This window comes from Archocentrus centrarchus, chromosome 4 (genome assembly GCF_007364275.1).
Source record: "Archocentrus centrarchus isolate MPI-CPG fArcCen1 chromosome 4, fArcCen1, whole genome shotgun sequence".
Classification (NCBI taxonomy): Eukaryota; Metazoa; Chordata; class Actinopteri; order Cichliformes; family Cichlidae; genus Archocentrus; species Archocentrus centrarchus.
Window position 1 is genome coordinate 32,356,316 of NC_044349.1, and position 13,768 is coordinate 32,370,083.

Here is a 13,768-nt window from a genome sequence, read left to right on the forward strand (position 1 = left end):
GGTTTGACACCATGTTTCTAAGATTTGTGGGGCAGAGTACAAGAATTTCAGTTTCATCTGAATAGAAGCAGGAAATTAGAGGTCATCCAGGCCTTTATGTCTTTAAGACAGTTTAACTAACTGCAGTTTAACTAATTGTCTTTCTCTCCCCTCAGCCCAACTGGTCGCGGCAGATGACTGCCCCTCCCTGAGCCTGGTTCTGCTGGAGGTTTCTTCCTGTTAAAAGGGAGTTTTTCCTTTCCACTGTCGCCAAGTGCTTGCTCATAGGGGGTCATTTTGACTGTTGGGTTTTCTCTGTATTATTGTAGGGTCTTTACCCACAATACAAAGCGCCTTGAGATGACAGTTTGTTGTGATTTGGCGCTATATAAATAAAATTGAATTGAATTGAATTGAATTGAATTAATTGATGTGTGTCATCTGGCTTCATTGATAGGTAAAACTGAGTATCATCTGCATAACAATGAAAATTGATGCAATGCTTTCTAATAATACTGCCTAAGGGAAGCATGTATAATGTAAATAGAATTGGTACTAACACAGAACCCTGTGGAACTCCATAATTAACCTTAGTGTCTGAAGAAGACTCCCCATTTACATGAACGAATTGGAGTCTATTAGATAAATATGATTACAAAGACAAGAGGCGCCCAGGAGCCATCCTGGGCGCCTCTTGGGTGATGTGTTCCGGGCATGTCCCAGGAGGAGGCCCCAGGGCAGACCCAGGACACGCTGACGAAATTATATCTATCGGCTGCCTGGGAACCCCTTGTAGTAGGTGGCTGTGGAGATGGAGGTCTGAGCTTCTCTGCTTCATCTGCTGTCACAGCGACCTGGCCCCGGATAAGTGGAAGAAAATGGATGGCTGGATGGCTGGATGGATGAATGGATGGATGGATGGATGGATGGATGGATGCTGCAATGGTTTGAATCATATCTATCTTATGCTCTCCAGTTTGTTCATGTCTTCTTGTGGAGTATTATTCACACAGGGTAATTATGGAGTTCCACAGGGTTGTGTGTTAAGACGAATTCTATTTACACTCTGCATGCTTCCCTTAGGCAGTATTACTGGAAAGCATTGCATACATTTTCATTGTTATGCAGATGATACCCAGCTTTATCTGTCAATAAAATTTTATTTGTGAAGAAAATCATGAAGTCATTACTAGTTAAAGTTAAAGGAATACTCGGCTCTGACTCTGACTCTTTGTTAGCCTGGCTATAGTGCTGAAAAGAAACCTGGGGTTGTTCTTATTTTCTTCAATTAGTGATGAATTTTGCCAATTAGTCAAATTGATCGAAGGTTGGCAATTATCCAGTTATCAAAAGGTCAGTGGTTTGATCCCTCACCCCTCCAGTCAGCCTGTTCCGGGGTTTGGGGCAAGATATAGAAGTTCGAGTTTCTCCCAAGCCCAAAATTGTCCCAGACAAGCTCTTTGAATGACTATTTGTGCCCTGTAGCATTTCTTTGACAATGTGGGTGAATATGTATTGTAATATGAAATATTTTGAGTGGTCTATAAAAACTAGGAAAACACTAGACTGTATTTACAAAAAAGGCAAAACCTGAGTCTTCAGCATACCTGTTAGTGTTGCAATACTGTGCAAGTACTGTGCATTGTGTAATGCCACAATGGCAGACTTGCAAAAGCTGAAAAAGAACATTTGATAAACTATCGTTTTGCCTAGTTTAATGTTCAAAAGAATTCTGGTTTTGTGTTTGTTTTTAGAGAGTCAGAGTGTGGAGGAGTGTGGAGACAGGCTGAAAAGGATCCTTGAGTCTCCCAGTATCTCTCAAGCCAACCACCAACTCCTGGTCCACCTCAGCAGACACCTGCATCGAATCAGCCAGGAAAGTCAGGTCTACCCCCGGCTGCTAGGACAGTCCTTCACTGATGTCATATTCAAGAACTCTCCTCTTAGGTACAAAGAAATAAATCATCATCACCTTCAACACATTCCTCTTGGAAATATGCATGTGCAGTTGATTGAGGAAAAACCATTTTGCCATGTGCCTGTTTTTTGTTTGTTTTTTGTTATTATTTTTTTGAATACCATGTCATGTATTGCTAATTTCATGGCTTTCTCGTTGACTTTATTTGGTTGAGTTCAAGTTAGGTGTATTTGTGTGGCTGCCAACTACTCTATCACATGACAGCCTCTGAAGGACAGGGAAGCAATAATGTTTTTCTTACCCCGTGAAGCCTATGTCATTATTGGTGGTGACCCTTACCTTAACACTATGGTCTGGAGAAAAGCAAAACCCACTTTTTGGAGGGGAAAAAATGTAAATGTAAAAATAACATTAAATTGGAGCAAACCTTTAGTTTCTAAATTGATATCATAAAAACACAAAGACATTTTCATGTTGATTATTCAACCAGAAAAATTCCATGTCCAGCTTAAACTTGGAGTGCTGTAAGTGATCTCTGAATCAAGCAAACCTGGCATATTTTCATAACTTGACTTTTTGCTATATTGTTTCTATACTTTTGATGCTGGTAAGCAGTCGTTAGGACTGTGAAGCAGTGTTGCTACTGCTGCCATGAGGTGTAATATAACAAGAATTGTTTAAATCAAAATATGAAAATCACAAAGGACCAGGGACATCTCTATACAGCTGAGATACATCATTTGGATGATTATTTTCACTTTGCCTTTGTTGCATAAAACTAGTATTTAAAACCATAGTTGTTTCTCTAGGAAAGATCCCACAGTATTTGGGTGGAGAGGGTATTCCCAGTTCTGTCAACATTTGTAAATCTGGCAGTTGAATAACTAAACAAACCTTCTGGATGTGTGCTGGTCAGTAAGTATAACACTTATATAAGTTCCATCAACAGAATTATGCTGATCATTTCCATAATAAAACTCAAATAAAAACTGGACAAGTTCATTTTGATCCAGCTAAAAGAGCTGCTATTTTTATGAAAAAATAAACTCTTTCAAACAGGAAAAGAAGTGTGATGTTTGGATCAACATCTTCTAGTTAAAGAGCTGGGAGAATGGTATTTAACAAAGCTTCCGGAATTGTTTTCTTTATTCGTGACCTGTATAACCTCGTCTGTGACTGTTTTTCCAGAATTTACCAAGGAATTTCTCCTCCTGGCATTGTGTGCTGTGGAGATTTGGGTAGTGGATTTGGGAAGGACAGTCAGTGAGTCAGAAATGGTCAGGCAATCTACCTCTGACACGAACAATGGGCCGGTAAAGAGTGAGGTGGTATTTCACAGCGCGCCAGGCTATTTGTACCAGATGCCATGCTAGCTCATTTCATGTGTGTGGAATCTTTGATTAAGTCTAGATTGTTCTGCAGTCTGTAAGCATTTAAACAATTGCACATCTTCTCTTGTTTGAGCCTTACCACAGTGCTCCAGGTCCAAGACCAAAATAAATAAATGTTCCTTGTAGTTTTGTCTGAGGCTCCAGAGACTGATGTGTCTCATTCCACTGTGTCATATAACGTTTTCTTGTAGGTTATTTTGGTTCACATTCACTTCAATGTCCTGTTTCATAAACACTAGAAAATGTTTTAATGGAGTATGAAAAAAAAAATCTGTTCATGTAGTTCAGAAGTGTTCTTTGCTACAATTTATGTTTACTTTGGTGTTTTGTTTACAGTGCGGATGTGAATCCAGAGCATCACATCAGGATTTTAGAGGCTCTCATTGCAACTGGAGGTCTCACAGAGATGCAAGCAGCACCAGGTAGGAAAATAACTATGAAGATGCACCAAAATGTTCTTTCTTTTGCCTCATCAGTATATGCAGGCATATATATATATATATATATATATATATATATATATATATGAATGAGTACTGTGTGTGTGTTTGTTGCTGGCATCAGTTTGAATGTTTTTTTGTTTTGTTTTAAAGAGAAAGGTATATACAGTTTCTCAGTTTCAAAATGTTTGTATCTTGTCTGTTGTTGTTTTCAATCAATATATAGGTTTTAGCTGTTTGGCAAATCATCATATACTGCTTGTATTTCCAAGGCCATGGTCTTCCAGGCAAGTTCCCAAAAATTGTGCAAAAATATTTAATTTTTGATGTCCAACAAATGTCCCAAATTGTTCACTCCATGTGTCTACAAATCATGTAGAGGCTATTACAAAGAAGTTGCCCATGAAAGCTTGAACCTACAAGCAAGTCTTTGGTGTATATTTGCAGAAATGAAATACAGTGGAAGGATCAATCAGGTTCCATGAGGACAAAAGAAAGGGCAGACAGTAGGTGTGTGGCTGATTGCCACTCTGCTGGGCCAAGTCACTCTGCTGAGGTCATGTCTGTGAGTCAGTGCATATATGTAGGTATAAATGCCAGTAGGTCAAGGTGTGTATGAATGTGCCGTTATAAGGTTGTATTGGTCTGTTGTAGGCCCTAGTTCTAAGGCTGGGGTTGACATATTAGCAATGGTTATAGTGGTTACACTGGTGTTCATTGAAAGATATTGTTGGAATGGTTGCTGGACAAGTAAGCAGATAAAATTCAGATTTACAGCTGAAAAAAGTTGGGGCAGGGACAGCTTGGACAAAAACAGCTTTGTACAACACAGGATGGATAAGGCAGGTAGATCTAGTTTCAGAGATTTTATTGACTTAAATGGGACCTACTGTAGTAAGTTAATTTTTAGCACATTCTTTGCACTAGGATCTTGCATGAAAACAGTTCAGAAAATAATATCATATTATTCTGGCTCTTTATGCACCTACACCTGAACATTATGAGACTGTAAATATGGAAAAGGCCCATTTAAATTACTTTTGAGCTGTGTATCACAATCATTACTAAAGTATCTTTAGTATCTGATTATCTCTAACAAAGCCCTGCATTATTATTTATATGTTACCTATAAATATATTATCTTTAACTGTCATCTGCCAAAGCTAGAATCTGATGTGGTGTACCTCAAGGTAGCATCTAAGGTCGTCTGCCTGCATTTAAACTATTTCCAAAAAAGTGGTGAAGTAATATTTTCTTTTTCTGCTATGCTGACACAAACACAAACACAAAATCAATCAAATGTCAAATATCTAATAATAAAGCTTTGAAATTATAGTAAAACAATCAAACAAAAACTGTGAATAAGAAATCCAATCTTACCTTGTGAAACAAAATTATTCACATTGTATTTAAAGAGTACAGACTGTTTTGGAACCAATGATTACCAACCATCAATTATGCTGTATTTGAATTAACCTTAGCAGAAGCTTTTGTTAGCTTTTATTCCACCCTCAGCATTTCCTTATACTTCATCCGAAAAATAAAGCCAAAGCAATAGTGCATGCTGGTGGGCAAAAGCTGGTTGGCAGTTGATATTACTGCCAAAGACAAAGTGGAAGAGTCAAAAATAGATGTTTTTGGAGTAAGGCTGGCTCTAAAAGTGAGCTATTCCCCACAGACTGTCATGTTAAAATGTCCAATGTGACAGCATTAAAAATCATATTTACAGTCTAGTACAAAAACAACTGATGATTTATTTTTTTAACTCACCATTTCATCCTTGTGTCCAGGCTTACAGTTACGGGTATGGCCACTTTGAGTGACACCATAGCATTCTGCTAGGCCTCACCTCCACTAATTTCATCACTGAATTGACCCTGACCCTGTTTAAAGGGTCAGGGTCAATTCAGTGACGAAACTAGTAGAGGTGAGGCCTAGTAGAATGCTAGGCTTTATTCAAAGGAACATTTTAATAGAATTATCTGACATAATGCAACCCGCTGTGTGATAGAGCCCATCTGAGACATTTGCTGCCATTTGCTGATAATTTAGCACAGTGTTTTTCAGGGTTGCTGGTTGCTGCAGAAGATGATGGCATGTAAACAAAGACAGCACACATATCTTATAGAGCCACAAACCAAACTCAACTATAGACAGGAATGCAGTGTTTAATATGATTTGTTGTTCTTTTTTCTCTTTTTTTCTTTCTTTTCTTTTTTTTTGTGAATGACAGACAAAAGGATTGTATGTTTTCAGGGCAATCAATAGTATATGGAATAAACTTCATATCCTGCAGGGCGAGCAGATAGAATGAATGCATGAGGGGTTAGTGTTTGGCTGCTTTATTTATTTTGATTCAGACTTATTTTAAATGCATGCACTTAAATTTAGTCTGATGGGAAGCTGTGTTTGAGCTTAAAGTCAAAGTTTTCAGTGTGATAAAAGTCACTCTTTTTACTTGGCTAAATCACCATGGTAACTTATGCTGAACATATAACCTGGTCAGGAGCAGGTTATGTTTGGTTTAAAGTTTGGTTTAAAATTGGCTGGAAGTGCTATGATTCCACTGATTCTTTTATTTACAGCATGTTTTAAGTGCAATCTAGATTCTCTGCTGGCTGGGGGAATATGTTTTATATATGCAAGTTGTTAAGCCAGGCTTTACTAACATCATGACTGCCTTGCATCGTTAGAGGAATGTCCAGATATTAATTTGCTAGAATCTGCTGAGTCTCTTTTACACTGCTGGAATTGCAGGTATTAGAACACAGAACACACACCAAGAACACCTGCTCAATCAATAAAATTTATTTCACTTTGATCTGCGACAAACTAAAGTGATTTCCAGATCTCCTTTGGGGCATTAACCTTTAATGGTTAAATTGAGCCAGTTTAAAGTTTCAGAGCTCTAACGTAGAGCCGTCACCTTAGAAATAAACCACAGCTCTGAGAGGGTACTCAGTAATAAAATAATCAACTTGAATTAAATTTTACCACTTTGTGAATAAATCAACTGATTAACACTCTACTGCAGGATTAATCTTTTGTCTTATTTGCTAAAGTGTTGAATTTTTGTGTTATATTTTTTAGTTCTTAATAGATTTTGAATCATCCTCGTCATTATCATTATCTGATAATGTCTCCGATTGGAGTAGGTGTCACTCATAGGGATTGTTTTGTGTGGAAGAAGAGTCACATGACCCATGAAATGTGCCTTTTTATGTGAGCATGTACAAAGCCTGAAACAGAGAAGAAACTCCAACTATGCTCTTGATGTCTTTGTAGCTTGAACAAAGGTGACTCGACTTCTTTAAGTTTCTTGAAGACATTTCACCTCTCAGCTGAAAGATGTCTGCAGTTCTAAACAAAGTGGTGGAAAGTCCCAGGTTTTTAAACCTGGTCAAAGTCCCACATTGGTTTCATCCAAACCACTAATTGTGGTGAACCATGGTGCATGTGATGATGCACATGAAAAATAGTGGGTCACAATCACCTCCAGGGGACACCCCCACTGAGGTTTATTTACCTGGGTCTCTCCACCTTTTTGTTTTAGAACTGAAGAAGCCTTTCAGATGAGAGCTGAAATGTCTTCAAGAAGATTCCAGCTGGAGAAAGAAAACCCGTTGGGGCTGCATCAGGATGGGCAAAACTGCCAAATCAAAACATGTGGAGCTACCCATTAGGCAGCCTAAAGCACCTGCTCCCTTTTCACAGTAGTAGAGGAAGTAGATTTAGGAAAACTGAGGACCTTCTGGTTGGTCAGTGCTTTCTCGCAAATTTGTCTCAAGGGAATTTGCAGGCTGTACCACCCTGTGTTCTTAGAAATTTTATTTGAATAAAGAAAAACTACCCCTTTGGGAAGAACAACGAGAAAGTGACAGATGTGCAATACACATTTAAATATAAGCTAGATAGTATGAAATGGGCAATCTTAATGATGAAACTGTCAAAGTGCATTCAATCAAGAAAAAGGAATGCTGCACAGCTTCTTAAAAAAGGTATAGACACAGACTCCAGGAGAGTGATACTGGAATAGCTTGTTAATAGTGACTCATACAAAGAAATTACTCAAATCAAATCAAATTCTGACCTGTAAAAGTACCCCTTGGCTGTGACATTGATGCATTGCATTCATATACTGCAGTCTAGCTTTGAAAACCTGCCCCAAAACAAAGAAAATTAGCTCTTGGTTCTGTGGTGCATTCAGTTTCAGCAGTTCATGTTATTCTGCACTTTCTTCAAGATGTTCAGTCATTAAATGGGTCAAGGTGTATGTGTTCCTTTTTCAGTGACGGGGCAGGGTGACAGCAGGTCTGACCGAGCATCTCTTTGTTTGTCGTGTATGGAGAAAAAGAGCGAGGGAGACAGAGAGGCAGGCTCAGACAGGGAGGTCAGGTTCATGTGTGAGCATTTTTCTCACCCATTACCTCTACTGCTTGCCTCCAAATAGCATTAGTGGAGGTTGAGGGTTAGCACTGTGCCTGTGTTAAGTCCCTCACAGAGGCGTGTGTGTGTGTGTGTGTGTGTGTGTGTGTGTGTGTGTGTGTGTGTGTGTGTGTGTGTGTGTGTGTGTGTGTGTGTGTGTGTGTGTGTGTTTGTGCGATTGCGTGCCTGTGTGTAGATGCTTGTCTCGGGAGAGCTGCCGTCTAAGTCTGTTTTTAAAATAGACTGAATACATGAGTGTTTGTCCTCCACCTGAGTGCTCTGGCTGACCATCTTTGCACAATGTGGCTGGTAACTGTCCGTGTGTTGATCCTACACTTGCAGGGGAAACCTTAGCCTTGTCCAGCTGATGTAAGCCAGCATGCTAGATTGAGACGAAGGAGAAAAAAAAAGTAAGAATTGTAAACTGCCAAATACACCCATTCACATTCTGGCCCACTCTCTGTGCTTTTATTATGAGACATTTTCCTTCCCAGGCACGCAAACCATACCCACAACTTGGCAAGAATATGATATACACAAACCACACTTTACATACAAACACTTATTCTCTGTGTGTGCTCTCTCTGGTCATTTACTTGGCTGGTTATGTGGCCCAAGGGGTTTTGATTCTAAAACTGACTCTTCAGTGAGTTTATCACTGAGCTGGCTAGTGTTACCATGGTTCTTCCTTTGGTCTCTTTTAAAGGAAATTTCTGGATTATTACAACTTGTGTCTTGGCCATCATTCTTGCATCTTAAGTTGGATGCACATTGTGTGAGGCATGAACTGTATTATACAAAAGATAGGTCCAAAACAGTAGTCCTACAGCTCAGTATGAGAAGGGTTGAAAGTTGGCTGTTGTAACAGTCTCACAATAAAAGATAGGCGGGGAAAACATTCAAATTGTGTCACAACATTTATGCCAATATATTACAAGCCTGGCTGCCCTGTCCCAGCTGGGTTTAAGCAGCAGAGTTTTTGTTTGCTTGCTTGTTTGTTTGTTCGTTTTAAAAGCCAAAACTCTTAAGTTAGCTAAGATATGTCATCAGTCTGCTGCTGCCCTTAGCAATTTTACTCATTTAGAAACTGCTTTGAAAACCTATGAAGAAGTTTAATACAGCAATAAAGACCTGAACAAAGATTATATTGTCATTAGAACATCAGTGAGTACCGTGATTCCTTCTATCAGATTGTTTTTTCTAAGTTGTGACATTTGGAGTGGTTTTAAAATTGATTTGGTTGCAACTTAACACATTATGAGGGCTGAATAATGCTGGACAGAATAAAGACCCAAATTTCAACCACTTTGTACTTAGAGGGCCTGTAACTTTTCATAGTATGAGGGTAGAAATTTGCACAGCTTCACTCAATACCCATCCATTTATTTTCTTAATCGTTTGTCCAATTCTGGGTCATGGAGGGCTATCCCAGCTGTCATGAAGTGAAGGATATCTGTAGCATATTCACTAAATATGATACACTTATCCTACTGAGAAAAATCGTGTTATTCTGAGTGGGTCTTTTTTTTTTCAGATTTAACTGATTTTATATAGAATGACCCTATAAGTTAATACGGGTTTAACTTTTCAACAGATATCGTCAACTTATGTGAGCTAATTATGAATTATAGTAAGCTAGATCATTCTTTGTCTTATGTTTATGATGTAAACCATGGTTGGGTGCTCTCTCATTGATATAGGCTGAACAGTTGAAAATAAACTCCCTCTTTCTTGCTCTCATTATCCATTGCATTTGCAAAGATTAACATATGCCAGCACAGTTTGTGGCTCACAAGTAGTATTATGGCAGATTAATAGCACTAAATTAATTTGACTGCAACATTAATAGCTAGTAATTAAGCTATTTAGAGCCTGTTAAGCAGAACTCATTTGTCAAATTGTTGCAAAAGCTGTCTGGCCCCTCTCTTGTGGAACCAGCTCCCAGTTTGTATTCAGAACACAGACACTCACTCGTTTTAAGACTAGACTTGAAACTTTCCTTTTTTTATAAAGCTTACAGTTAGGGCTGGATCAGATGACCCTGAAGCATAGGCTCAGACTGACCCCAAGTGTTTCTATACCACTGCTGCATGTTATTAAATTGTGTCTCTTCCATAGTGTGTGTTCTGTCCTCACTTGCTATACTCTCTTTTTCCTTTTCTTTTCCCTCACCGCAACATTCATGGCAGGTGCCCTGAGGCTTCTTCCTATTAAACAGGAGTTTTTCCTTCCTACCATCACCTAGTGCTTGTTCACAGGGAATCAATTGTTGCAACAGGCAAATGTAGGGTATTTCACTTGAAGTACTTGAACTTAGTTATACACACTGTGTAGTCACATATTTAAATTCATGTAATTATACTTAGTTTGGTGCAGGCTTTCCAGCCAGCCATTTTCTTCTGCTCATCCAGGGCCAGGTCTCAGGGGCAGCAGCCAAAACAGAGAAGCCCAGACCTCCCTCTCCCCTGCCACCTTCTCAAGCTCATCCGGGGGGACACAGGCGCTCCCAGGCCAGCCAAAAGATATACTCTCTCCCATCATTTGTGAACAAGACCCTGAGATACTAAACCCCCCCCCCCTAAGGCTGCAACTTATCCTGGAGTGGGGACTCCGCCCTTTTCTGGCTGAGGACCATGGCCTCAGACTTAGCGGTACTAATTCTCATGCTAGCCACTTCACACTTGGCTGCGAACCATTCCACCACCTGATGACACCAACAGGACAGCATCATCTGCAAAAATCAGAGATGAGATTCTGAGGCCACCAAGGCAGAAGCCTAGAAATTCTGTCCATAAAAATTATGAACAGAATCGGTAGCAAAGGGCAGCCCTGGTGGAGTCCAAAAGCCATAAGGAAAGAGTCTAACTTATTGCTGGCAATACAAACCAAGCTCTCACTGCAGTTGCAGAGGGACTGAATGGCCTGCAACAATGGGCCAGACACCCCATACTCCTGCAGCACCCCCCACAGGATACCCTGCGATCAAATGCCTTCTCCAAGTCCACAAAACACATGTAGACTGGATGGGCAAACTGTCACATACACTCAAATATCCTCGAGAGGATAAAGAGCTGGTCCAGTGTTTTGCAATCAGGACAAAAGCTTGAATAAGCTTTTCAGCATCACACTGAGACAGGATGTTTTTAATTTTAGAAATATTGCACAAATGCAAAAACACAGTCCTATAGATTTTATTAATATGTGCACTGAAAGCCATATCCTAGTCAAAAATAACTACAAGATTCTTCTCATTGGAGGCCAAGGATAATGCCATCTAGAGTAAGTATCTCTTTAGACCAGGGCTCTTCAACTCCAGGCCTCGAGAGCCGGTGTCCTGCAGGTTTTAGATGTGACTTTGCCATTTGATTCAGGTGTGTTGGATCAGGGACACATCTAAAACCTGCAGAACACCGGCTCTCAAGGCCTGGAGTTGAAGAGCCCTGCTTTAGACATCTTGTTTTTAATGTTTGTAGGGCCGAGTACAATAACTTCAGTTTTATCAGAATTTAGAATCAGGAAAATTAAATTAAGGAAATTAAAGGTCATTCAAGCCTTTATGTCTTTAAGACATTCCTGCAGTTTAACTAATTAATGTGTGACATCTGGCTGTCAAAATCAATCAGAGAAAGGGCCAAAATTGAAAACACAGTCTAAATTGTGGCCCAAACAGGATTAACCTTTATTGAACAGTATAAGACTGAAAATATTTTAATCTGCAATATGAATTTGAATGACCATAATACAGCAACTTTATCCTCAACATATTAATTAAAATATAATTTTTCTTTAAAAATAACATCAGGGAAAATTAGAACATTTCAAGCTAATGAAAATTTGCAATTTCTTTATTGATGTGATATCAGCAAAAAGTCCAGAAACAAGAAACAAGCTCTTATTCCATTTCTTTCTTACTTTCCATGAACTGAGAGATTTCCTCAGGCAGCTTATCGCACCTGTGTGATAAGGCACGTCATCAAATTTAAAAGGCATTTCCTCTAAAAAAGATCGAAACTGCCAGTGATTTAAACCGATGGCTCTTATAAAGTTAACTATCTGCTTTTGACGCATTCTGTCTTCAGGACTTTGCTGTGCAGTGTTTCCTGCTGTGTGATGCAGTGATGCGCTGTGAGCTCACCTGTGCAGGTATGCATCTTCTCCTGCATCCGCCACACAATTTCAGTCTTTTCCTCGCACATCGCAGACGGGGAAAAGAGACACGATTTACCTCTGATGTCAGCGACAGGTCCTTTGCCTCCCATCTGTTTTCAAAGTCCACTTTTTGTTTGGCCATTTTTGGGCATCAGGCTAGCTTAAATGTCACTGTAAAAAGCGCTGACTGATCTTTTTATCCGCTGACCACTGATCAATGTGTCATTGGCAATGCGAGAAAATGGGTTAGTTCACATTTTATTTGCTAAAGTGAAAGGAATACTCGGCTCAACAAAGTTCTGACTCTTTGTCAGCCTGGCTACAGTGCTGAAAAGAAACCTGGAGTTGTTCTTATTTTCTTCAGTCAGTGATGAATAGTAAGATGCCCTAGCTTTCAGAAGGGCTTTTTTTTAATATAGCAGCAAACTCTTTTTCCAGACTAAACGAAGATTTTCTAAATTAGTGAGACCCCATTTCCTCTCCAATTTATGGGTTATGTGCTTTAAGCTGTGCATTTGTGAGTTATAGCAGGGAGTCTGGCAATTGTGATTTGAAGCTTTCTTTTTCAGATGGGCCACATTATCCAGAGTTCTATGCAGTGAGGATGTGAAACTGATCTATTTCTGAAGGAGTAGAGTTTGGGTATCTGCTCTGCACTGTGTTGGCACATGGCATTGAAAAGCATAATAACGGAGGAATTATATCCTTGATGTTAGTTACAGCACTTTCAGAAAGACTTCTACTGTAATAAAATTTATTCCCCACTCCTGTGTAATCCATTAAAGTAAATTTAAATGTCATTTAGAAATGATCAGAGAGAAGAGGATTTTCAGGGAATACTGTTAAGCCTTCGGTTCCTTTGCCATATGCCAGAACAAGATCCAGAGTGCGGTTAAAGTGGCGGGTGGCCTCATTTACTTTTTGAAAAAACATGAATCTAATAATAGTTTAAATGCAGTGTTGAGGCTGTCATTTTCAGCATCTGCAGTACTAAAATTATTTAATCTGAACTCAGGACTAAATCAGATAAAAAGTCTGAGAAATCAGACAGAAAGTCTGAGTAAGGACCAGGTGGACAATAGAAAACAACAAATAAAGCAGGTTTTTGAATTTTCCAATTAGGGTGGACAAGGCTAAGAGCCAGGCTTTCAAATCAATTAAAACTCTGTCTGGGTCTTTGATTAATTACTAAGCTGGAGTGGAAGATTAGTTAGTGGGGTTAGGGGGTGTTGATTCATTTAAACTAACATATTCATCCTGCTGTAACCAGGTATCTGTAAGTCAGAATAAATCAACATGTTGATTAATTATTAAATAATTTAGTACAGAGAATTATAAGAGATTGGCCTAATGTTTAATAATCCACATTTAACATTTTACTCTTCGGTGCAGTTGAGGATGCTAAATTGTTCTTGTTTTGTAAATTTTTATGCTTGAATTGTTTTTTGCTGGTTTTCGGTTTGTTT

At 39.1% G+C, this 13,768-nt stretch overlaps 1 protein-coding gene across 1 annotated transcript in view; it reads left to right on the forward strand.

Annotated features, from left to right (window-relative positions):
- Nucleotides 1-13,768, forward strand: part of pik3r3b (phosphoinositide-3-kinase, regulatory subunit 3b (gamma)) — a 273,792-nt gene that overhangs the window by 143,205 nt on the left and 116,819 nt on the right. The window contains exons 5-6 of the mRNA XM_030727072.1: nucleotides 1,734-1,926; nucleotides 3,625-3,710. Of these exons, the coding sequence (XP_030582932.1) occupies nucleotides 1,734-1,926; nucleotides 3,625-3,710 (279 nt within the window). The remainder of the gene's footprint in view (nucleotides 1-1,733; nucleotides 1,927-3,624; nucleotides 3,711-13,768) is intronic.